The 25,814-nt window shown below is 39.4% G+C and overlaps 1 protein-coding gene across 4 annotated transcripts in view; it reads left to right on the top strand.

Annotated features, from left to right (window-relative positions):
* The window catches only part of DLG5 (discs large MAGUK scaffold protein 5), a 111,118-nt gene that overhangs the window by 20,641 nt on the left and 64,663 nt on the right, over positions 1 to 25,814 (top strand). For all 4 annotated transcript variants that reach the window (XM_086466694.1, XM_086466693.1, XM_086466692.1 and 1 more), the window contains exon 2: positions 23,173 to 23,241. In XM_086466694.1, coding sequence (XP_086322820.1) covers positions 23,173 to 23,241 — 69 coding nt within the window. The remainder of the gene's footprint in view (positions 1 to 23,172; positions 23,242 to 25,814) is intronic.

Below are 25,814 nucleotides of genomic sequence, written 5' to 3'. Positions count from 1 at the left end.
AGAAAAGGTCCTTCTAATGTGCTGTTGAAGTTCTGGATATGTAAGTGTAGTGATTCAATTTATACCTTTTTCCGTTTATAATCATTTATAGAGGATATAGTTTTACTGGCAGCTGAGACTGAAAACCCAAGGCATTACAAACCTAGCTGTTGACAACTAAGGCTTTCTACAAGTGGCTTCTCTGTAAAGGGAGGTCTTGCTAGTCATCATCCTCAGACATGTGCTTTTCATTTCTGTGTTCTCCCCCCCCCCCCCCCCCCCCATGTTTTGTTTTATTTTAAAGGTCTCACGGAACTTTTCCTGGAAATCCCACAGGAGGCTTTGTATTGGTGGTGTTGTTTGTACTGAAGTCTTGAGTTTGCAGCTGCAGAATCAAACAGAAATTACTGTGTTTGGGACATGCCGCAGCCTGTATTTTGGATGGAGTGAGGGGCATTAATGCATAGCTTTTCCTGAGAAGTTAATTTATTGTCACAATGTTGGTTCTGCACAGTGTGTGTTGAATGGGGCACAGCTGAAAGCATCAATTCTGAAGCTTGCTAGGCTGTTCTAGAAGACCTGGTTGATTGAAGGCATAAGTGGGGCTGCAGTTTGGAGCTGTTGGTTTTCATGAAACTCTTGTTCATAATCCATCTTATTTTAAAAAGTACTTTTAATGAGGAAAGTGGGATGTGTAGCTGATGTTGAAACATTTTCCAGAGCCTTTTTGTACCTACAGACACACATGGCTTGTTAGGCACGTCTGTAATGTATACCACTGCAAGACATTCAGACAAAGGAGATTATTTTTTAAGTATTATTTACTGACGGTATGAAACCTAAATAATGCCCATTCTCAGTCCTTTTACTTGTGCAATAGTTAGTGTAGTATTTCAGTAGTGAAAACAGAGGTTCTAAGTTTTGAGAAATTGAATAGCATTCATCCTGCATATCAGCTTCTTATTCCACACACAAAAAAGAAGTCACTAAGGGTGAAAATAAGAGTTTGGTGGTGTGCAGCAGTTGTCTTCTACTGAGGCTGTGCTGAGGTGGTGGTATGCATTGTGCACATCATAAGGACAACATCTGGCTGTTGTGAGGGAAAATAAGCAGAATGGGGACCACAGTCACCTTTGTGTGAAGACTAAGATTTGAACAGTCAGCAGCTTCTTTTTCAGTCCACGGGCAAATGGAGGGACAGAGTCCTGGCACAGCATGAAGAACACTCGGCTTTACAGTTTGCTTCACTGATATGGCACTTAAATTATGTGAGACACATATCATATGGGGGAAATAAACTTTGATTTTGCTATGGTTTAGGTTACAGGATTTTGTAATAGATGAAATGTTAGAATATACATTTGTCTTTTAGTCTAGTAAATGGCAATTGGCACCCCATCTGGTGACACCATTTGCTGTCTGAGCAGGCATTGGAATATCAAGGCAAATGAACGTTGACCTCAGCTGTAGCTCAGGTTTCTCCAGATTTTCAATTTCTTCCCTTTCTCCAGCAGTCTAAAAGCACTCTCAGAGCTTGCTCTTATGAATTTTTTGCTACGCCCATCCCTCTGTAGCATTCAGACAATAAACACAATTTTCTAGGCCTGCCTTTTTAACAACCTCAGTAGTGCCGTATTGCAGCTTCTGTCTTGGTAGCAGAGCAGGTGCTATCATTCCAGTTTTCTTTTCTGTGTGTGTATATGTCAGCCATGCTCACAGCTTTCCTGCCTTTCACAGCTAAACAGAGAGGCAACAGGATTTTTTAAAATTGAAGTTGTGGTTTGTTCCGTAGGGCTTGCGGTTCATGCATCTTATTGCTCTTAAAACATGCTGTTACAGCTTTAATGTTGTTCAACTATACCTGTGGAAAGTATATACATGCTAAATTGCAGTTGTAGGCTATACTATCCAGGATTTTTTTTTCTTTGAGGTTGCTGAAAGTTTTTTTAGTGGAAAAGCCCATGTGCTAACACTAATTTTTGGTTTTCAAACTGGTGTTTTACTCTCTAGGTTTTAACTTAGTATGTGTTATCATAATACCAAAATGCATGGAAAAATTGTCACCCATTTAGAGATTTATTGTGCCTTATGTGGCTCTGGTTTATTTTCTGGATTTTTTTTGTACCGTACCTGCTTCTTGTTGTGGATATGTGAAGTTGAGAGCTATGTTTTGGACTGAGCTGTCATGATGGCATCAGTGGTCACAGTGGCAGGAGAGCTTATCCCTCCTACCCTCATTCTTTGCACTACTGTCACGATGCTTGAGGCTATCTGTGCTTGTACCTTGTAGTCACAGGGACGCTACAGGTTCCTTCAAGTGCCCTCTGAGTTTGGCATAGGGAGCACAACACTGAAGAACATGTTAGCATTGACGTTGTTCCTCGATAGGTGTTTCCTGTCACACCACAGGATTTTCGCCAGACCTGTTCCTGCTGTTAATTAGCATACTACGTTGCGAATAGTCTATTCCGTGATCTTTTTTTATCCTCTTCTTCCATGCCTACATCGCTCACAGCAACGCGATGTTTTATGGATATTTCAAAGTTTTAGCATTGGAGAACAGGCTCTGAGCCACTGTGAGTGATGTTACTGTGCTGCCAGTTTGTCAGAAAGCTTTCTGCTTCTCATTAATTTTGGGGAAGATGCCCAGTAATTTAACAGTTCTTAAGGTTGGTTTCTGTTTTTTTCATCTTGAATATTGCTGTCTAAAACGCCTGTCTGTCTAAAACCATCAGTTATCTATCTTCTTTATTTTCAGTGTTTGTGGGAAGAACAATAGATGTATAGTGTACAATGAATGGACATACTGTGTTCTAACAAATTCTCATCTGAAATTTTAAAAACAGTAATAACGCTTTCAGTCATCACTAGACACGTATTCATGTTCTTCTAAATGTAGGCTACTGCACTTGGTGTAAGATACTGTTGATCTTGTAACTGTGGAGGTTTGGAATAGGGAAATTACAGGTTTTCTGACAGTTTAGAGTTTTGGGAAGGTAAGGCTAAACCTAATCTTGCTTCTGGGTATCAGCAGTGACACTCTAATTTTTTTATTTTTTTTAAAGAAGTTAATCCAGCCACTCCTTTTGTCCTGTGCTAAGACTTGCAACAGAAAATGATGTAATTTGTTCCAAATGACATCTGTTTGTTTAATGCACAACACAAAGAACACCTTGGTAAATTGAATCAAATAAGCAAGCTACCTGTCTTACTAATTATGGGTTGTCACTTGTTATCATTTAAGACTTCAGTTTTTCCGCTTTATGAACATACCTTCTCCACGGATAGTATTATATTTAAAGAGAAAATAAAGTGTGCAAGTGTTTTCCTTACCTCACTGCTTGGAAAGCAGAAGATGCAAGTATGGTCTCTAGTTTTGAAAATGGAATGCTAGATTTGTAGGTAGGAAATGGGAATATTGATGAGATGATGGATGTTTTGAGCGATTATCATGTGTGCGTTTGGAGCCAAGGGCCATAGCAAGGACTTTCTGTTCCTATAAAAATTAGTCATTTTGCTTTCACAACACAGCTTTTCATTCTCTTCTCCAAAAATACTAATCATAAGAGCTCCCCCTCCCCATAGTAATGAAAATTGTTACCTTTTTTTTTTTGTAAGACAGACAAAAATTAAAAAGTAGGAAAATAAAAGACGTTGCCCTCAGAACGTCCGAGATAGAAGATAAGCAATGTCTTGGAAGGCAGATGAAAGATCATGATCTAAATCTAAAATTAGGACTAAATCTGTTTCTACAGTGAGAGATAAGGAGGAGATAGGAGCCACCTCCACTTAGGAGGGATGAGAGTAGGACAGGGCCAGCAGTTTCCTTAGGGCTCCGATTTCTACTAGCGGGGGAACATGAAGGAGCGTGGTTGCCTCTTTCAATTGTATTCCGGTGTCCTAATGGACCAAGAATAACTTTGGTGATGCCAGCGTGGATTTCCTTATCCTGTTTCTACTAGTTCTACTAGTTGTTTTTCTTCCCTATCTGATGGGAGGGGGATGGTTCATAAGATCCACTGTACTCGTGAAAACGCAAAGCAAATTCCAGTACCTCTCTACATGTGCCAGTAAAACATGATGGCCTGGTTGTTTGATCTTAAGTCTTTCTGTTTGGATGTTTATCTTCAGCATGTCTCTTTAGCTGCCCACTATCACTGCTACTTATTTGCTGGATGTTGCTTTTATTTGTATCTGCTGTTAATTTGTGTAGGTGATAAATGTGCAGTTATGTGTGTGGGAGAAAACATACCAAGTCCAAATCTGCCAACATGTCTTTTCTGATGAATTCTGAACTTTACTGGCCAGAGGGCACGTATTTGCCATGCAGGCAGGAATCAGTGGGTGATCATTTAATCTGTGCAAATATTCTTTCTTCTTATGGCGAGCTGAGGAACCAAGGAGATTACATTTTAAAAGCATCTAAGTTGTGACTAGAATCATCTCATCTTGGAAACAAGATGATGCTGATCTACTGTGTCCAAACGTGAAGTGAGTAATAGTAGTGGTTAGCATTTGCACTTTTAGGAGTGCTTACAGGCGTTCAGCCTAGAAGTGGCAGGAGGTAAGTGCTGTCACCAGGCAGGACACTTTCTTAATCGTCTTTAATAAAACATACTTCCCTAACACATGTTTCCAGTACAGGGATATTGCTCGCCTAGGCAAAGGGCCATGGTGGCTCAGATGTTGAAGGTTTCATTTTTCAAAACTTTCCTAGTGGCTCCCCTTTTCCACGTGGTGATTGCTTCTGGATGGCATCACTAAAAAAGCGCTTGAAGCTGTGCTTTTTGATGGGGAAACTTCTGATGTTTTTAAAATAAAACAGATTCCAGGTCATCTTGGATGTAACTTGAGCTCAGTTTTGAGTTGTACAGCCTCTCCTGTATGCCTGAGAGGATGCTTCTGCTCAGTTTATCTTGAATAGTTGCAAAGACTGAACAGTCAGCTCCTGTGTTTTGTATGTGTGATGCTTGTGGCAAGTCCCTAGCTTCATTTCTTGGTGAAGTGGTTGGGTAGCACATGGAGATTACCTAGGCAGGGCCAGAGACATTAGCAACTCTCCCTTGATTTACGTTCTTCTTTCTCTTAATAGTCTACCTGAAAGTAGCAACTTTATTGTGTTGTTTATTACGTTGTAGGACTCTGATGTTTGTACTTATTTGTAGTGCAGGGGACTGTGATAGGCGGCTCTTGTTAGGTGGGTGGAAAGGGTTTGTGTAGGGTTTTCTTTGTTTTCCCAAGTGTTAATTTACATTTGTGCTTTGAGTCCTTTCCCTCTAATAATTTGGCTGGGGAATGGAGAAAAGCATACTTGATGAAAGTGAAAAATAAATGAATATGACCAACCTCCAAACTCACACCTTTCAGCATACATTACTGGAGACATACAGAGAACGTACTTAAAAACGAGTGCTCTCTGGATTAAGTCTTGCTGGTTTATCCCGTTGTTCTTATACTAAGGATAGTAGCATGTAGGTTATCTGACTTTGCCCTTGCATTGGGTTTGCGCATCAAGGTTTTGGTGGCAGGGGCTGCAGGGGTGGCTTCTGTGAGAAGCTGCTAGAAGCTTCCCCGATGTCCAATAGAGCTGATGCCAGACCCGCTACGAGACGGACACACTGCTGGCCAATGCTGAGCCTATGGGCAATGGTGGCAGCACCTCTGGGATAACACATTTAAGGAGAGGAAAAAGTTACTGCACAACAGCAACTGTGGCTGGAGAGGGGAGTGAGAATATGAGAAACAACTCTGCAGACACCAAGGTCAGTGAAGGAGGAGGGGGAGGAGGTGCTCCAGGTGTCAGAGCAGAGATTCCCCTGTGGCCTGTGGTGAGGCAGGCTGTCCCCCTGCAGCCCGTGGAGGTTAACAGTGGAGCAGATATCCACCTGCAGCCCATGGAGGACCCCACACCAGACCAGGTAGATGCCTGAAGGAGGCTGTGACCCTATGGGAAGCCCACACTGAAGCAGGCTCCTGGCAGGACCTGTGACCCTGTGGAGAGAGGAGCCAACGCTGGAGCAGGTTTGCTGGCAGGACTTGTGACCCCGTGGGAGACTCATGATGGAGCAGTTTATGAAGAACTACAGCCTGTGAGAAGAACTTATAATAGAGAAGTTTGTGGAGGACTGTCTCCTGTGGGAGGGAACCCATGCTGGAGCAGGGGAAGTGTGAGGAGTCCTCCTTGTGAGGCGGAAGGAGCAGCTGAGACAGCATGTGATGAACTAACTGCAAACCCCATTCCCTGTCCCCTTGTGCCACTCGTGGCGGGGAAGGTAGAGAAAATCTGGAGTAAAGTTAAACCCAGGAAGAAGGGAAGGGTGGGGGGAAGGTGTTTTAAGATTTGGTTTTATTTCTCAGTACCCTTCTCTGATTGGTAATAAATTAAACTAATTTCTTTGAGTTGAGTCTGTTTTGCCCATGACAGTAATTGCGGAGTGATCTCCTTGTCCTTATCTCAACCCATGAGCCTTTTGTTATATTTTCTCTTCCCTGTCCAGCTGAGGAGGGAGAGTGATAGAGCAGTTTGGGCACCTGGCATCCAGCCATCCACAGTCCTGGATGAAAAAATCTGGACCTGTCTAAAAGTCTATAAAGGCTTAAATATTTCCTCTTATTGGAAACAAGTTTTCATTTTTTTGCTTTCAGGGATCTCTACAGTAGCTTGGATTTCTTTTCCCTCAGTTTTTACAGTTATCCCCATTCTGTGCGTTTAGGTTTGTTTGGTTGTTTTTTTTTTTTAAAGTACTGATTTATTAAATGTTTCTGGAAGATTCTCTGCATTTGAAGTAAACCAGAATCAGCATAAGCATCACTAATTATAAAGCAAATTTAGCCTTTCAAGTGAAAAGTTGCAGGATCTATTTTCCCAGCAGGATAAAGCGTAGCACAGGAAGGGAAAGCAAGAATTTAGAGCTACATGCTATCAACATTCTTTTCAGTCAAAGAATTTCTGTTTTCTCGGAAGTTTTCTACTGATGTTATTTATGAAAGAAAAGAGATGGTTATATGCTTTCATACAAATTACAACCCTTTTGGGATTTGTTGCACTGTGGATTTTGAAATGTGAACCACTTTCTAATGGATCAAAACTAATATTCACACTTTTTTTCTGACAAATCTTCTAATGTAATCAAAATGTCAGGTTTTGGAAGATACTACCCAAGCAGAGAGAAGATACAGTATTTCCCTTGAGGAACTTGTGGCTTACAGCATGATTAGAGAAGTCAGAACTGTTGACTTATGCTTCAGTTGTCTATTTGCTTTTACGTACTTAGTTTTTTTTTAAACCATGTAGTCTTAACACTAAAATCACTCAATAACAGAAGAACAGATGGCTGTAGGAAAAAAAAGTAATTGAATGTAACCTAATTGTTTGTAATTTAAGTATCTTGAATATTCTTGATTTATCTAGTGGAGATCTAGAATAAAAATATTTCTGTAACAACAGGAGATGATGCAAGAATAAATTAAAAAATGGTGAAAATACCTTGTAGAAAAGAGGTGCAGTATCAAAGATTGCTGTAAATAATGACAGGTAGATTTTAATCCTGTGCTTCTAGTGCTCCATCTCAACCTATGTTTACATAGTCATTTCCTAAGCACTCTTTCATATTACAGACTAGTTGAATTTGGTCTTCATTGTAATGGATTTCAAATATTTGGTGGTTATGGGTGCATGTCAATTTGGATCTTTTGGGGGGAAACCTTTTCTTACTGTATAGGAATAGCACGGTTTTGATTATGATTGAATCAGTGCTTAACTGTATGTCAGTGTTTCATACTGAAAGCAGTGGGAATGTGAGGAAAACAGTGGATGCAATGGATGTGGTGTGGTTTTTTTTTTTGTTTGTTTGGTTGGTTTTTTTGAACCGACTGCTGTTCTTCTCCTGTTGTTTCTGTCCCCTGTACACACTTGACCTCACTGCTGCTCTCATGGCTACTGCTGAAATAGGAAACAAAATGAAACCCTTGATCCTGATGGCACCTGCTCTCATCATCTCCTTTAGGAACATACCCAGTATCTTCAGAACTTGTTCAAGGAGGAAGATGTAAAGAATCTGGTTCACTGGAATCTTAAAGTGGAGAAGAGGTGTCAAAGCCTGCTGTTAAGCCTACATGACAAAGCCTGTTTCAAGGCTACCTATGAAGGCACAACTTTTACTTCCTCTTCTGTTGCCGATATGGGAACAATAAAGTGTGGATGTTTATATGGTTAAATGAAGAGGTTGCAAAGTGTTGTGCAGTCTGCTACTCCAGACCACCTGGCGCACTATTTATAGCACGTCTCTGCTGGCACTGGTAGCTCAACCTGAATGTTAAAGCTGTCCTCATTCAACCTTCACACCTGACAAGTGGTGCTGATGAGGAGGCAGCATCCTCATCTGCTTCTCTAATCTGAGAAATGTAGGTGAGACAAGGTTGAGGGGAAAGCACAGCTCTGTGATAGGCATGTGACTTTCCAAGCAGGACAGATCTTAACTCAGTTATTGGCTCAGTCACCCCTCGCAGGTGGGTGGCCACTCTTTCTCCCGTCAACACCTTTGACTTGTGCTGTCCAATATGCTATGTTCTACTTCTTCAGTGTTACAGTCTTGTTTTCTTTTGTCTTCCCTCCTGCCACTGTCTTAGTGAACTGGGGCATTTTATTTGTATTTGGAGTGGCATGCTGGACATTGACTGCATTTGCTGAATTTGTAGCCCACCTCTCTTCCACAGACTCCAGGGAGGTCTGCTGCACTCTCATTAAGTCATGTAATGGTGATGCTACCACTTCCTGGTGAGAGTGTGATTTCAGTCTTTTGTAGACACATTATCAGTGCAGTAAGCTTTAAAACTTTTTCCAGAATTGATGGAGCCAGTAGCATTTGTATTGAAGGCATTTCTTTTTCCTCCTTATAATTGATCTTATGCTGAGTATTTGGCTTATAAAAATCCTCCCATTGCTAATATCCACCTGGCTTTCACTAGAACATCAAGTTCCCAGTTATTCTTTGTATACCCACTGCATTTGCCTGCTTGGTAACCCAGACCTGTTGTCTTAAAAGGTCATAGCTAAGCTGTTCTAAAGTCATTAGCTACTTTGTGACTTGCTAGAGTTGCAGTAGTTGCAGTTGCTTTCTCCCAAAATAATTATCTCAAAGCTAGAAGGCCTATCTGGCATGTTGATTCTCTTGCTATGTAGGAAAATTTCTCTCTAGACTCTAAAATTGATTTAGTCTCCAAACAGGATCTGTCATCAAGGAATTATGTAAAAGATGAAACCGGAAAAAGGAACCCCTAGGAATGTCTGTGTCTAAGCAAGCCAGCTCCTTCAGCACTGCAAAGTACTGTGTGGCCATGCAGGGCTGCCTCGCTGCTCTCTCAGGCTGCAGCAGAAGCTGAGGACACTGTCTCCTCCTTGCCCTGCCATGATCATCAGAGAAGGAAAAGTAGCAGCACAGAAAAAGCAAAAAAAGCGGGAGAGGAATGTGTGCTATAATTGCTTCCAGATGAGTTCCTTTTTTTCCAGCATTCTCTGCTCCTAGCTCCCAGGTGAAGTGAGCATTTCTATGCATGAGGACAGTGGTACATAGAGGAAGATGGCTTTTTGTTGTATTTAGTTACATGTGTTACCTTTGCCATTAGGAAGCTTAAGCAAAGTTTTCTTGTGTTATTCCCTGTGTGTGTGTCAGGGAGAGGTCTGCTCACACACGCTCTGGCGGCGCTTGTGCCAGTGGTGGAGCTATCAGCCTGTTGCTACCATCATCACAGCCGAAGGTTACTTCTGGTGAGGGATGAAAAGTTCCTGTGAGTGGTGCAGCTGTAACCAGAAGAGTCATGAAGTCTACTCCTGGGGATTTCTGCACCAAATTATTTTTGTAAATAGTTCGTAGGTAGTAAGACTTACGTAGTAATCACTCAGTACAGGAGAGCACTTAAGGACATACTTAGTTGCATTGTTTAAATGAGGGTGTAAGTGCGGTTTCTTTTTTATATCTCTGTGTTTGTCTTCTGAAAAAGTACAGTCTGTGGTTCAAATATATTCTTAATAGATATAGTTACCTTCTCCACCCCCTCTTCTGAGGTTATACCAGTACTTGGCGCTTTCAAAAGTTGTCTGGTTAAGCTATTGCCTTTGTGAAAATTTTTACGTTTCTGGAAAGATCGTGTATAGATGCACGCAGAATGTTTGCTCCAGTTTGTCCAGTTTTAGAGGTGTCTCAGTCACTTTGCCATGGATTCCACATTTCATTTGTCTGCTGCACTTGATATGTGCTACTTGCCTTCACAGAGTTCTGATGACCTTTCTGTAATTGCAAATGTCATGAAGAGGACTTAGGTCTGAAGTCTAGGTAACAGAGTCTTATATCTCTTTTACTGAGCAGAGCTTTTGACTCTGTGCCTACAGAATAAATATATATGTATTTAATATGGAATTACTGCTGACAGCAGGATTCCCTGCTCTACAGCACTAGGAGGGGGGAAAAAAGCTGTATATTTTATTCTTCGTTACTTGTGCTTTCTTAAATGAAGTAGAGTGTTGGGGAACAAAAACTTGCCGAGGAGACAAGAAAACTTAAATTAAATTATTCACCTTAGATATATCTTTCCTATTATAATTTCAAGTAACAATTGCTGTAAACAGAAGGTCAGAAGAAGCTTGGGATACAAGCCCTCTTCTGTATGAAAGTGTGTGTAGTTTTTTTCCATTTTAACAACACAACAAAGTTGAATTTAAAGCCCTTCTTTAACATACCGTAATGAAACCATCTTGGGACTCTTTTTTTCTGTTGTTTTTCCTGAATGGGGGGTTACTAAGAGGCTGGATATCGAAGAATGCTACAAAGAGCAATATAAGGAGAATGAATTTTTTAGGACTTAGTTGGGGAGTATGCATCTCCTTTGAAGGTTGAAGGGAAGTTGCTTGAGCATTATGCCAGGTTTCATACCAAGCAACATGAAACACTTTCTAGAGGTGCATAGCTTGAAAAAGTCAAGCCTCATAACATCATTTTAATTTCAAACAAGTTTTGTTGAATATTCACTCCTCCATAGAGTTTGGATGATTCTCTCGATACATCTCTTGTAATCCTTATAAGCAGTAGACTTGAGCTGTTTTGAAGTTGTAGGAACATGGGAAATTTGGGCTAGAAACAACAGGCTCATCAGTTTTCCTAATTAGTTATTATTTATGGCATTAAATATTGAGAACAACATACGAGAACATACTGTGTAACCGTAACTTATTCCATCAGTTGCTGGGTTAGTTCTTGAGTAGTAACAGAGGCTGCTTTTTGAGAAGAGCATTCCAGCTACTTTGCTCTACTTGATAGGAAGAGAAGTTTGGTTCTTGCTGATATGCTAGGGCTGTAGAAATTGGAAGGATATTCAGAGAAGACAGCTTTATGAGATTAAATTGTACACGGGCAGGTTTAGATAAGGTAGATAGTATGGGGAGAGGGGAAAAAAGCCCTTGGACTTTGATATGTCACTTCTCTGCTTGGAATCACAAAGGACTGGCCTAAACGCGGCTTCCCCCCCTCCCCGAGCTGTAGATAGCTCAACCCCTTGGTATGACTGTGGTTATGTTTGTGTTGAGGTGCTTTCTTCCTTGTGTGCCTAATTCTCCTGCTGTACTGGAGTAAGCTAGAACTATGTTAAACCCCTTTGTCTTTGTTTAAAAGTCTCTGCAGAGTAGGGAAGGTATGTGGCTTTAACTGTACCAGTATCGTGGAAGCAGATCAGTTCTTATATTTAGACTACATTTACAAGTGAGTGTAGGTACGTGTGTGTTCTTGGATGTCTTGTCCTAAAAAACCAGTTTGAACCATAATGCTTGCTTGTTATGTGTGAAGTCTGAATTGCTAGAAAAAAGCTCAGGTTAGGCATATGATAGATGCTCTCGTCACCTGCAGTTCAGGTGTGCCCACAGGTGCTTTTGCAGAGGAAATACCCAGTTGCAAGATACAGTAAATTAATGAAAGGACTGGATGAGTTAAGAGGCTAATCTTGAGGGGTTAATGCTTGCTTTCTGTGTTAACCTGGTAGATTCCTAGTCTTTTTAATGTCAGTGTCTGCAGTTTTAAATACCTGTAGTTACTTTTTCTTTTCTTCTTCCATGTAGGGTGTGGTTTTTTTTTTATGGCATGGCCTTTTTACAAACATAATTAGGTGGTTACTTTTACTTAATTCCAAAATTTAAATTAAATTTTAAATATACCATTTAGTTGTGGAGTTAATAATTGTATTTTTTTAAATTCTAGTTTGCCATTCATATTACCTGACTGTACAACTATTTGATGAAATAATATGCTGCAAAGCTTTGTGTATATCTGTGCAAAATAAATGAAGTCTGAATTTCATAACTGTCACCATTGTAAATTTAGTAAGGCAACTGTTGCTGATGAGAACTCATTTGTAAGGATCTAGTGTTTACTACCTTCATCCCACAAGAGTTTCTTGCTTTTGATTGCATAGTGTATGGGTATTTTCTGAACATAATTTCCTTTCACTTAAATCTTCTTTGGCCAGTTGCAAATGGCAGATGGTGTCATCCTCCAGAAGTCTCAGATTACTTGCAAAGCTTCTGGATTGTAGCTTGATGTGAAGAATTGCCTCCAGATATGGAAATAACTCTGCAAAGTGAGCTTTCCCTGGAAGGAGTGCTGCATAACAAAATCGACAACCAACAAGTCTTTCTTCAAACTTTAAGAACTGGTTAGTGTGCTAGAAAAAATAGATGTGAATATATTATTATCTGGGATTAAAAGAAGCTAGCAAGGAGATTTCAGGGTATTTCGGAATACTATTTCTGTCAAAGCTTAATGAAAGGGAAGGCTATTCTAAGATGTGTCTGTTCCCATTCCCAAATAATGACATGTGACTTGGAGCATCATCTGTTTATCCTTTTTTCCTGCAGAATAAAACCAGATGTATAGTATTTCATTACTTTTAAGAATTGTCACTCAAATCTCAACTTGGTGATGTTCTTAAAAATTTTGTACCCCAGCATTAAAGGGGGTTGGGGGTGTACTTTTCTGGATGACTTGTCATGTTTCTCAGTTCACCTTTCTTTTTCTCCAGGTGTAGTGAGCAATACAACCCTTCAGTCATGGCCTAGGAGGAGTCCAGATTGCATCTGTGCTTCTTCAGTGTTGGTGTCTGAAGCCGCCCAGTTAGCTCTTCACATACCATGCATTTATAGCCCAGAAGAGCTCTAGTAGTCAGTATCAGGTTCAGCAGGTTTGAACTGTGAGTTCCAGTGAATAGAAGCCATTCATAGTCAGAGTAATGTACTTAGTCAATTCCTTAGCTTTTTATTTGCCGAGGTGCCTTAACTTCTTATCTGCCCTATAGTTGGCAATAAAATTCAGAAAGTGGACCAGAATGACTGAATGGTGGCCTTGAAAATGTCATTTTCTGAATGTCCAACAGATAAAAACTGATCATTGTCTACATACAGGGCAGATGAGAAACTTTCTAGGTTTCTGAGGTGGGTCTGAGTTACCACAATCTGTTCAGGGAGCATTGAGGAATAGTCAGCTGGGACCAGGGTAGGTGGAATTGGGATGTGCTTTGAGCACTGATACAGAGAAGAAGAGAGTGAAGTTTGCAGATGCTCCCTGGGTGGCATAGATGGGTGGTATGCTGATACTTTGTTACTGCCCTGTGTGTACAGAAAGAGGAATCTGTAGGTGCTCCCAGTTGGGGATGGCATCTCATCCATGGCTGTAGGGACAAAGCACTGTGCTCAAGATTATATGAGTCCGTGCAGGCCTGCTGCTTTCTGGTGACTGTCATCACTGCACTGCCCAGCTGAAGAAGCCTTGGGCCCTTCAGCAATACCTGGAATATCCAGCGAATGGTCAGAATGCCTGTGGTGGTTTGACCCTGGTTGGATGCCAAAGCCACTCTATCACTCCTCAACTGGACCAAGGAGAGAAAAATACAACAACAGGCTTGTGGGTCGAGATAAGGACAGGGAGCGCTCTCAGCATTTACCGTGACAGGCAAAATAGACTCGACTTGGGAAAAATGTAATTTATTACCAATTAACTTGGAGAGGAGTAATGAGAAATAAAACCGAATCTTAAAACATCTTCCCCTGACCCCTCTGTTCATTCATGGGCTTAACTTCGTTCCCGATTTCTCTCTTCCTCCCCGCGAAGCAGTGCAGAGGGACAGGGAATGGGGATTGCGGTCTGTTCATCACTGTTGTTCCTGCTGCTCCTTCTTCCTCAGGGGGAGGACTCCTCATATGCTTCCCCTGCTCCAATATGGGGTCCCTTCTCACAGGAGACAGTCCTTCATCAGCGTGATGTCCAGCATGTCTTCTCCAGTGTGAGTCCTTCCCATAGGCTACAGTTCGTGAACTGCTCCAGCGTGGGTCTCCTTCATGGGGTGCAATCCTTTTGGGAACTGACTGCTCCAGTGTGGGCACACCCCCCACCCCCCACCTCCCCCCCATGGGGTCACTAGCAGCAAACCTGCTCCAGCGTGGGCTTCTCTCTCTCCACGGGCCACAGGTCCTGCCAGGAGCCTACTCCGGTGCAGGCTTCCCATGGGTTCACAGCTTCCTTCAGGCATCCACTTACTCTGGCGTGGGGCCCCTCCATGGGGTGTAGGCAGTCATCTGCTCCACTGCCCATGGGCTGCAGGGGGACAGCCTGCCTCACCATGGTCTTCACCACAGGTTGCAGGGGAATCGCTGCTCCGGGCGCCTGAGCATCTCCTCCCCCTCCTTCACTGACCTTGGTGTCTGCAGAAATGTTTCTCTCACGTATTCTCACTCCTCTCTCTTGGCTGCAGTTACTGCTGCGCAGCAGCTTTTCCCTTTCTTAAACACGTTATCCCAGAGGTGCTACCATTGTTGCTGATTGGCTTGGCCTTGGCCAGCAGCGGGTCTGTCTTAGAGCCAATGCCAGCCGACTGTATCGGGCACAGGGGAAGCTTCTAGCAGCTTCTCACAGAAGCCGCCCCTATAACATCCCCAACACCACACCCACCCCACCCCACCTCCCAGACCTTGCCACGCAAACTCATTACAATGCCATTTAGCTGGACACTCTGCAGATGGAGTACTGAAGGAGCACGTGCTTGCCGAGTAGATTTAAGCCCTAGGTTATCTGATTTCCTTTCCCAGAGGGAAAGGGATTGGTGAATGCCCTACTGCATTTTAGTCATCTAGGAGGTTTAATGAAAATTTACCTCTCTTTACCTTAATAAACAAAATTAATTATATTTTCTTATGTATAATTTAGTGAGTAATCTAGATTAAGAAGATGACTTTAAGAGAAATAGACTTTGAGATTGAAGGAAGCTTGTGAAAAAAATAAAATGCTATTGTTTTCTCTCTTTTTTTTTTTTTCCCCCTTTGATTTATCATACATAATCCAGCAAGCAAATGTAATGTTCCTGATGGCTAGAAGCAAGAAAAAATTAATGGATACATTAGGCTTTTTACCAGTGGAACGGAGAGGGGTTTTCCCAGAACAGGCTAACTGAATTTGTTAAAGCAGCTGTATTAAAAATAATAAAAACAATTTCTGCATTTGTTTGATAAGGCAGTCAGCTGTAATGACACATTGCTTTTGCAGAACAGAAGATGGCACTGCTCATTGATAATAATGCAAGGGCCACCTGTATAATCCATGTGAGCTGAAATATGTGGCAATTTTTCACCTACCTGCATTGCAGTTTTACTAAGACTTTACTTCAAATGCAACTTTTTCCTATCTGTACTAAATGCTGAGGTTAAAGAATCTGAAGACAGTTATTCTTTTCTCTGCCTTTTGAGTGTCAGCCTACAAAAATAAGTGTTTCTCAAGTTAGCAGGGAAGGCAGTGTGTGTAGCTTTACAAACCGAAAGTTACTCTTTTGCAAGAATCTGGGTAATATAAGTTTGCATGCAGATATTTTCATGGTAGCTAGTTATGTTGCTGTTAGCCTTAAAATAACTTGAAAATTCATTCTCCATCTCGCTGCACTACCTAATGGAAATTCAGGGCTGTAAGAGGAGGGCATGGTCGTTTGCTGTTGCAGTTCTCAGCTGAAATGGAGTGTTGGAGACAAATGACTTGTCAAGACAAAATGCACTTGCTAAAGTAGAGTTAAAAGCCATCCCAGTCAAAAAGCAAGAAGACAAAGTTTAAAGCAGTTGAACCAGTTTCTGGTTCAGAACCTGAATGGCTGCAGGACTTTTTGAATAAGTAATAGCAGCAATTATGATTGCATCTTTGGTGCTACTGCTCCAGCAGATATATTTAATCACAATGTGGTTTCACAGTGTGAGAGTTTAAATTAGTCATTTTATAAATTGCAAAGAAATGAAACATTGGAAGGTAGCAGGGGGCATTATTTCTAGCTGACCTGATATACTTGGGTGTGGTTTTGTTATTTTTTTAGGCAGTCATAAGGTTTTTTTGTACCTCTTTGCTTCGTTACCAGTTGGTAATAGCTGTATCCTGCTAATAAAACTTCATGGTAATTTGGCTCTTAAAAATTGCTTTTGTCCCACCTCTTTAAGGCATTATTAGAGCATCTCGTCCATGGCAAAGTAGCTTGAATGCTGACAGCTGAAGCACTGTCATCATGCATGTTTTGTGAATCAAGCTATGCAAATTCAGTTCCGTAAAGATTTTATTAATCTCTTCTGTGCTTCTTTGTGTGAAAAGAGGGTGATTTGACCCAATGCTCAGAATGCAGTAAACAAGAACAAGTAACTCTAATAAAGCATGTGGACAGCAGCAAGTGTATCCTAATGGTAATGTGATAATGGAGAAAAATTAACTACCTCATTTTCTTGTCTATTGTCCTTTCTTCTTATCTTTCTCACTGCCACTTTTCTGCTTTTTTTTTATTGAAGGCACCAACGTCTGCTTCCTTTCATAATTCATGTTGTAGTAAGATGCACAATAGTAGTCCAGAGATTTACATTTCTCTTAAAGGTAGATTATAAATTCTTTTCAGTATAACTCACTGTATTGCTTCCTGACTAAAGAAAAAAGTATATATAGCAGTGAGTGTAGATGTTGCTAGAGAGGGTACACTTAGGAATGCATATTTAGAAATATCCGTCTGTGGGTTTATTCTACTATGAAATGTGTTGACCAGATGCTGCTAAGAAAATAGGATTTTTACAGGTATTTATGTCTAGTGTTGTTTATAACAGCTGAAGATCAACTGCTGTACTTGACTGTATGACTGACAACTAGGAACTTAAGCATCTGAACTCAGGGCTTCTTTACTGATGTCTGTGGCCTCTGGCAGGTTACTTAACTTCTCTGAGTCTAAACCTACACAGAAGTTATCATATTAAATCAGAATCAGCCTGACTTGTTATTCTGTCACCAGTGTTGGTTTTTACTATATGTTTCAGAGAAAGGTGCCAAAGTCCTTTTTCATGTGTGAAGTGTTCTGTCCTTAACAAGAGTTTATTCTTAATCGCTTAGCATAGAAAGGTGGCTTAAGCACTAAATAATCTATCTTTTCCAAAACAGATCTTTTAGTACTAATATATTTGTAAATACGTTATTGTAAAATGTTTTCTCCATACTAAAAGAAAATAAACTTTTTGACCTTCACTGTCTCTGTGAAACTGTTACAGACTGAGGCATTTTGGAAATATAAATCGTGAATTTTTAGCTGCTTGATTATTTAAAAAGCCATTTAATGTTCATTTAGTTTTCGTGGTGTCTTAAAAATAAGATGATTTTGTGCTGCAGAGCACAGTATTAAGGAACTGTAGGTGTGCAGAATAAGTAATAAGGACATGTTTAACAGCAGATGGGTAAAGAGACAGCAAACTTTTTCTGATACGTCCTCTACTACTGTTTTACCTGTACTGATAAGTTTGTACCTTTGTTCTTGGGGTTACTCATATCCTTAAAGGTAAATGACTGTGAAACATCTGAAACAAATATGACATGGGTGGAAGCAAATACCCAGTTGAAGGTTTTGTGTGAGGTCAGAATTTAGTGTCTGAACATCACAGAACTTGAAAGAAATGACGGTGTCTTACGGTTTCTGACAAACGTGGCTGCACAGGCTGCCAAGAAAAGAATAGCCTTAGAGACAGAGCATGGCAGATCCATGTGATCTTAAGCTCCTTGTGCAGTTTTGTTTGTTGTAAAGGCAATGGGAACATTGTAATCTGGGTCATTTCCAGTTTTAATCAAACTGTTTTGCTTCTGCCACAGCAAGTAGGAGTCCTGCCAAAGTCAGTCTGGTTTGGTGCATGGAGATGTGGATAAACAAATGTTTGTCGGGCTGCCCTCTCATCCGGTGCATTGGACCTCCATCAAAAAATCATTTGCTGACAAGAAGTTGAATCAGCTGACAGTCACTGTGCTGGGAAGGGAGGGGGGAGGAAGAGCAGAGTTTAATTAACATTGGAATTTTGCAGCAGGGGAGCATGGATAGTTGTTTAATGTCATCCTTAAAAGCAGAGGTGTAGCAGAAGAAATTAGTGCAGGCAAAGCACTCCTCCTAGGCTCAGTCCTACAATGAGCTAAGTGTTCTTAGTTAGGAAACATGCTTAATTTAGGAGTCATCCATACTGCAGGTCTTAATACAATCCTTAAAGATGGGTGATGTGCCTAGAACTGTGCAGCTAAGACCAGAGCACTCCCCATCTTGTGGGATGAAACTCTTAATGCTCCTTGAATTACACCCTGGTTCTTCACACACCAAACAGGTTCAATATACCTGCCTCTTTGTCCCTGTGCTGAAGGTGGCTGAGGGAGTAATGATTCTTATTCCTACACAGTCATTTAGTTAATATAGAAAATTTTGGAAGATGAAATATCATTTCAGTTGAATTATAGATACAATTCTATAAATATTTGAGAGTAAAATATATATTTTGGGGAAAAAAAAAAAAAGACCTGAAAGTGTAAGTGCAGTGAATTTTGGAAAGCTGAGTTCCTGTATCTTATTTTGCCACTATGGTCCCCTTGGATACACTATGCTTTAGGACCATGAGCAGAGCCTGCCTACATACATGTATTTGTATGGAGAAGGATGAGAAGGTTCTACGCAATCCTGACATTCAGCTTATCTCCACATAATGAAATTTGAACACTGTTTTTCTCAGAAGTCATTCCATAATTTAGCATTTAGTCCTAGAAGATATTTTACTTGATCCTTTCTGCTACTTTCTTACAAAAGGTACCAAGTGCAAGGTTGTTTTGAAGGCTTTACTTTGAGAATAGCTGGCTTGTCTTTTTTGGTCTCTCCTTGAAGAACAGGTGACACCCAGTGTTACGTGGTTTTTCACCATTCAAAGGTTAGAAAGACAGAAGAGAGAAATGTTCTGTTTTAATTTTGTGCTAATAATTTAATTCTATCAGTCTAGATTTGGCATTACTGATGAGGAAATTGCTTGGTTAGACAGTTGATGTCTTCTTAGGATGTAACTCTTCTCTTTTATTTTTTTTTCCTTTCCCCTCCACCATTCTTGTCTGTCTTAACAAGGAACATACATATCACTGTTCCTGTATGATCACTGCGTGAAAGATGGAGACAAACTAGAATCTAGTTCTTTTACTGTCCCTGGAGGTTGCTTCCACAGTTAAGCAACTAGTTATTTTCTTGATTTGCAAGTTTTTAAGTGGCCTTCCTGTCATCTGACTAATAAAGACAGTAATAACTTAAGGAAATTTGACTTGCTCTAATTGTTGAAAATAGTAGGAAATGGGATTCATAAGATTCTCAAGTATATACTGTAGCAGTTTCTAAATCCCTCTGCTCTGCCAAAGCTGTTTAATACAGCCAGGAACTGATCCAAAGCTTAAATCTGGATGAGTAAAAAAGAAATGCCCCAAAAGCAAGCCTGCCATGCAAAGACAGGATGCTTATGCTCTTTTTTCCTCTCTGTACGAATGTGTATCTGTAAAAGGCAAGTCACTTTTTTTTGTTTTGTTTTTAAATTAAATATGACTACTGTGCTTCTCAGAATCCTGTCATTTCAAGTTGTAATTTTGAACTTAAAGAATGTGTCAGCAGTTGTTATAAGTCGGTGAATGGAAATAAAATGTAGTGAGATTTTGTATTGGGAGACTTTGGCATGTGAGGTGAATACTAGTGGAAAAATGTGAAAGACAAATATTTGGAAAAGTATAGTGAAAGGCATGTGAACCCCTAGATGTGAAGCACTTTCAAGTTTATCTTGAAAAAATAGTCATGGCTTCTTGTTGGGTTTTGTGTTCTGATCTTATTTTTTGAGCAATTTGACTAGATAGACAGACAGAAAGTTTTAAGGATTTGAAATAAAGTGGAAAATTGCTTAGCAAAGGGGGAGTGGTTTTGCAGTAAGTTTCTTAAGATACTATGATTGTGTAGCTCATGAATAAACAGGGTGTTCTAATGCCTTTGGTTATAGAAACTAGCTTTTGCCTTTTTCCTTGCCTTTTTGTCTGTGTCTGGATTCCTGTTGGGGTGATTTTGAGCATTTTCGTTTGTGAGGAGGCATCCTGTAAAGTGGGGAAACGCTGTCCTGGAGCATTTTCAGGTACTACTGAGGTATTGCTAGTTTGATCAAGCAGAGTACGTCAAGTACAATGCTACTTTAACCTGAATTGAATACGTGGTTGTGTATCAGTTCAGTGCCTAAAGATGAATTTTAATATTGTGAAGGCTCTGTGGAGTCCTCTGGTTGTTGTTTCTGATGCTTACTTATACTACTTCTGATGACAAAGGTGGCACATGCTACAGATGATGGACTCATATCCTGTGTAGTTTACGAACAAACCAAAACCAAACATATCCACAAACAGCCTTGGAAGCCAAACAAATGCTACTGGTTTTGTTTTCTGTGGTGTGGTTTTTTGTTTGTTTTGGTTTGGGTTTTTTTGTTTTGTTAGAAGTGAGGAATTATGAATGGGTCAGATGATTCCTCTGCTCTTCACAGTTGTACATTTTCTCGTGATAACATGCCATGCGTACCAGATTTTGCATTTACAGATCTGAGCTAATATTTTAAGGACATTGCTAAGGAGAGTTGTATGTCTCCCTTGATGAAGTCAGCTTCACAAAATTTTTCTGTCTATTCCAGAGAGCAGACTTTAACTTGTTTTAAGTCTTTGCTCTGGCTTTTGACATGGGGAAAGAAGACAGAGAGGATCAGTCCTTCTTGAAGCTAAATAAAAGCAAGATCAGTTAAGATGACGAGATTTTGAGTCTCTTCTTTCTCTGCTCTTAAAAAGAAGCAAAAGTAGCTAACAATCAGTAAAAAAGTTTGTTTAGGTGTGGGACTCCTATGTAGTCTTTTAGAAGAACTGGGCTTAAATTACCAAGTACAATGAAGTGTCACTTCTTGGCACAAGATTTTATTGTGCTTGAGTCCCATGCAGTTTTGATACAATCTTGGTACACATTGTCTGTCATAAAGATGTCCTGCTTTAATATATTTATCTGCTTTTTTCAGCTTCCCTTATGATTCTAATCCTTCTAGTTCAGACTACAAGAAATACTGCAAGTCATACGAGCTTAGAATATGCAGAGGTTGGTTTTAATTAATGAAGAAATTATTTTGCTTTTAATAAGCTTTAATGAAATAACACAGCTTAAATTTTTATGTGAAAATGTTTGAAATGGAAGCAAAAATGCACAGCAGATTTTTTTTTTCTTGAAGCCAGTGTGTTAGTGACATGCTCGTCATATGTTTTATTTAAAATTTTCCAATTTTTTTTAATTTAAAAATTTCCAAAATTTCCAAAAATTTAAAATATTCCTATTTAAAAATTGGAAGATTACAAAAAAGCTACACCCTGTACAATCAACTAGACTTATTTATGACCGATATATTTTGAATAATTTTTCACAGGTTTGTCAAGTTAAACAGTCTACTTCAAGATTCAGTTCCTTTTCTGGTACTTATTTTTGCAATGTCTGCCAATAAAATCGGAGGATTTATTTGGAGGGAGTTTTCCCTACATTCAAATACTTGTTTAACTTTGCTTCTGCCTAGACATCACTCCTTTTATCAAATGTAGGAGCCTCATTCTTTGTCAAGATAAATAAATTTACCTCATTAAAATTGGGGTCCTTGTCACTTTTGATAGCTGAAGATCAGGCCCTAAGTGTGTTTGCTTTTTTAAATTCACTTTGCTGTTATTGCTCATGGTGTTAGTAAACCTATTTTATCTTTCTTTCATCTAAACTCTTGTAGTTACAGATGTTGTGTCTTTTACTAGTAAGCAGCAGAGGAGATGAGCAAAAACTAGGGTTAGTTTCTTAGTTTCTGGCCTGTCCTTTCTTTAATTTGTTTCAATGGTAGATCCATGTGTTTAATCTCATGCTGCTTCTCAGCTTTTATTTCTTAATTTTAAAGAAACTGGGAAAAACAGATATTGAAACAAGAAGGAGTGCTATAGGAAGGGCAGCTCCTGAAAGAATTGAAACTGTCTGAGCTTGGCTGTTGTGAAGATGAGTCGCACATCCTGACTAGTGCTGAAAATGGACTGTGTTTCAAATCTCTTGTACGTAATCACTCCCTGTCTTTACTGCAGCATGTTTACCCTGTTTGTAAGGGATGGTGGAGCTGTTTAGTTTGTAAGATTTTGAAGTAGGACCTGTTTTTCTAGTTCTTCTAGTAAGTAAAATCTAGCATACTTCTGAAATAACTAAAATAAAAGGCACCTCTGTCTGTTGATCTATTAATACGTGAAAAAACTTGCTGTTGTGAGTAACAGCAGATAGCTTTGTAGGTCCTTGCTTTTAAGGTCAGATACTGAAAGCTGAAAATGGATGCAAGCAAAATTTGTTTACCAATGAAATGAAATTTCTAAGTCTGAAGGAAGCTTGAGGATAAGAATACAAATCAGTTATAGGAGTTACAGTGAAATAGGAGCTGGTACTTTTTTTAAAAAGATAAAAAACCAAAGTAGATTCTGACTGTTGTGACAGGTATCACTTACAATCGTCATAATGTAGAGATGAAACTGTATTTTCAGTGTATCTGAAATAACCATTGTATTAGTTCAGTATTTTGCTGGTTGCTTTTACAGTTTCATTGGAAATTATTTCCTGCTCAGTGCACACTGCAGTGTTCATTTACAAATTATACTTTTCCTATTAGATTTTTATGTGTTAGTCATATGTGTTCCTTCTAATTTAGTATGTTTGACATCTGCAGTGTCAAGAAAATGAATGGTTAGCTTGGTTTGGGGAGAGGAAAAGAAAAAAACAATACTGTCTTTATTTTTCTAATTTTAGGGTCTACTTACAGTGTGCTGTCCATAATGCCTTCTGATTCTGAAAGCAGCAGTTCTCTGAGTAGCATCGGTGAGTAAATTATTAATCTAACAACTTGATGAGTATGACTTTTGGGAGCTGGGAGAACAAGTTTTTAAGGTTGCCTTTGGGAAGGGTAGAGGGGTTCTGGTCATAAAATCAAAGATGTTGAACTATAAGATGTAACCATGCATTTTCACCAGAAGAAAGTATACGCATTTTGTGTAACACAAGTGAAGCCTTTTCATAGCTGTATGGAGTTGTTGCCAATCAAATCAGATACATTTGGATACATTAAACGACACTAACATTTTGAGTTGCTTAGTAAAATGATGAGGCTTATACAAGTCTGTGCATATAAAAATAGATACAGGCATGCATATGTGTGTATGAATGTATTTACATAGATGTGAAAATTGTAGTCAGAGTCAAAAACATCATAGAAATTAAAAATATTATTAGCCAAGGTCATAGCCTTTTAAACTTTCAGAAGTAGCTGCAAGCTTTAGCCCTTTTCCACCTGCATGCAATGAATAGCTTCATTTTTTTCTGTTTTTAAACTCATTGGGAAAGACAAAATGTTCCAAAAAAAGTAGAGGCAAAAGAAATGTGGACAAAACACCTCTAACAACAAGATGATCTTGGAATAGCTGTATTAGCTGTTAGTTTTCCTCTTTTTTACTTAAACAAATAACTTCTATTTTGAAATCTATGTAAGTAATTTGCCTTGGATAGGGAATGTAGAGTCTTGCATGTTTAAAGTTCCAATGTTGTGTCAGGCATCTGTAGACTTCCTTGACAGTGCCAGGCAAGTCAGTTGTCTGTTTAAGGATGTGGGTAGACATCTGTGGTAGTCATTGAGTTGAACTTTTAACTCCAGCATGCAGGAACAAGATTTTAGGGTTGACTGAACTATTTGCTGAATACAGGAAGCTGTGACATGTTTGTTTGATTTTTATCAAGATCACACTTGTATGCTATTACCTGAAGGAAGGGTATGATTTAGTTTGCTATGAATAAATTTGGGCTGGAAATAAGAAGAAAAAAAGTTCCTAAATTTTTAGACAACCAGACTCAAAAAAGAGCCTTCCAAAGAAGGAAGTTCTTCTAAGGTGAAATCCGGTAAGTTTGTGGAGTAATTGGATGAAGTGGTGCCTGAGATAAGAGAAGATGCAGCTAGTCCTTTCTAGTTCCATGTTCCTAATTTTACAAAGGAAAGGTACACTTAACTTTTTTTTTTTCCAATTTTTGTAACTTTGAGTGCATTATATCTGACCTTTTACAATTTTGGAAGTAAAGGTAGGCAGGTGAACAGCAAGTATTTGCCATCATGAAGAGAATTTTTGCTTTAACAGTGACTACTTGAGAGCTACAGATACATGGCCTCTCATTTTCTATTTTATTAATTTTCTGTGGCATAGTACCTTGTGCAAGTGCAGGATTCCTGTTTCTGAACACTTACTTAGAATTTGACATGTTACTTCTGAGACATCCATTATTTCCGTATGTGAGTCGGAACTGAATTCTTTCCGAACTACGTTTTGTTCATTTTTTAAAATATTGAAGTTCATACTGAATCCTGATCTGTGTACGTTACCTAAAAGGCTGTCCTTGGAAGTGTTTTATGCCTTTGGTGTGTGCAGTGATGAAAGTTATTTATAACCTGAAAGTTAAGTAACCTGCTATTAAACAAAACTTGGGATCTGGTATTCTCTGCACTTTTGTTTCATTCAAACGATTAAAGTGGGTTAGGTATTTAATATTTAATGCATTAACAGCCAGGGGAATTCTTTGAAGCTGGCATGTTTGTTTTATAGTCTGGCTATAGACTTGCTATTAATGAGTATAATTTTTTTCTCCAACCATTCTCTCTCCCTCACATTTTGCTCTGCAAGAGGTAATATTTCTACTGTGTTCTAATACCAATAGCAAAATTTCTTTACTTAATAACCAACATATCCTAATAGACATGTTTGCAAGTCACTTCAAAGCTGCAGTCAGATTATTTTAATACTGGCTGATTTGTTGAATGACAAATCATCATAACTGAAACCACGTGCCAGCTCCTGGAAGGGTTCATATGACTTCTTTGAATGGAATCCCAACAAATACTGAGTTGCTATAGTGTTTCAGGAATTTCACATATATCTTCCACACACTCTGTCCCCATCTGACTGGAATACATTTTCACGAGGGTAATTCTGTGCGGTGGAAATAAGTTTAGCCTGTGAAATTAATGCATCAGTGAAAAATGGTAAATAGCTCATGATTTTGAGACAATGTAAGCTCTGGAGTATGTTCAGTTTGACATTGATAATTATATGTATACACTCATGTATATAAAGGAATATTTTCATTCTCCCACTGACATGGACCTTCCTATTTTATTGTTCCCAAGTTCAAAACACCAGTTTTCATTAATATTTAGCAGGCTTTTATTTCTAGTCTACCTTTCTTCTGTTTATCAAGCAGCTGAGAAACACATTTACACATTTGACCTTTCAAAAGAAATGAGAAAGGTATTGGGGCCACTAATTAAGCCCAGATAAAGAAGCAGAGTGAAGCTTAGCATCTTCTAATTAGGAGAGATAATACAATCTTTCATTTATAATCTTTGGACTCCA

Source organism: Leptosomus discolor, chromosome 6, assembly GCF_034619465.1.
Source record: "Leptosomus discolor isolate bLepDis1 chromosome 6, bLepDis1.hap2, whole genome shotgun sequence".
In the NCBI taxonomy this organism is placed as follows: Eukaryota; Metazoa; Chordata; class Aves; order Leptosomiformes; family Leptosomidae; genus Leptosomus; species Leptosomus discolor.
Note: the sequence above shows the minus strand (reverse complement) of the source record. Positions and strands in the feature narration are given on the sequence as shown.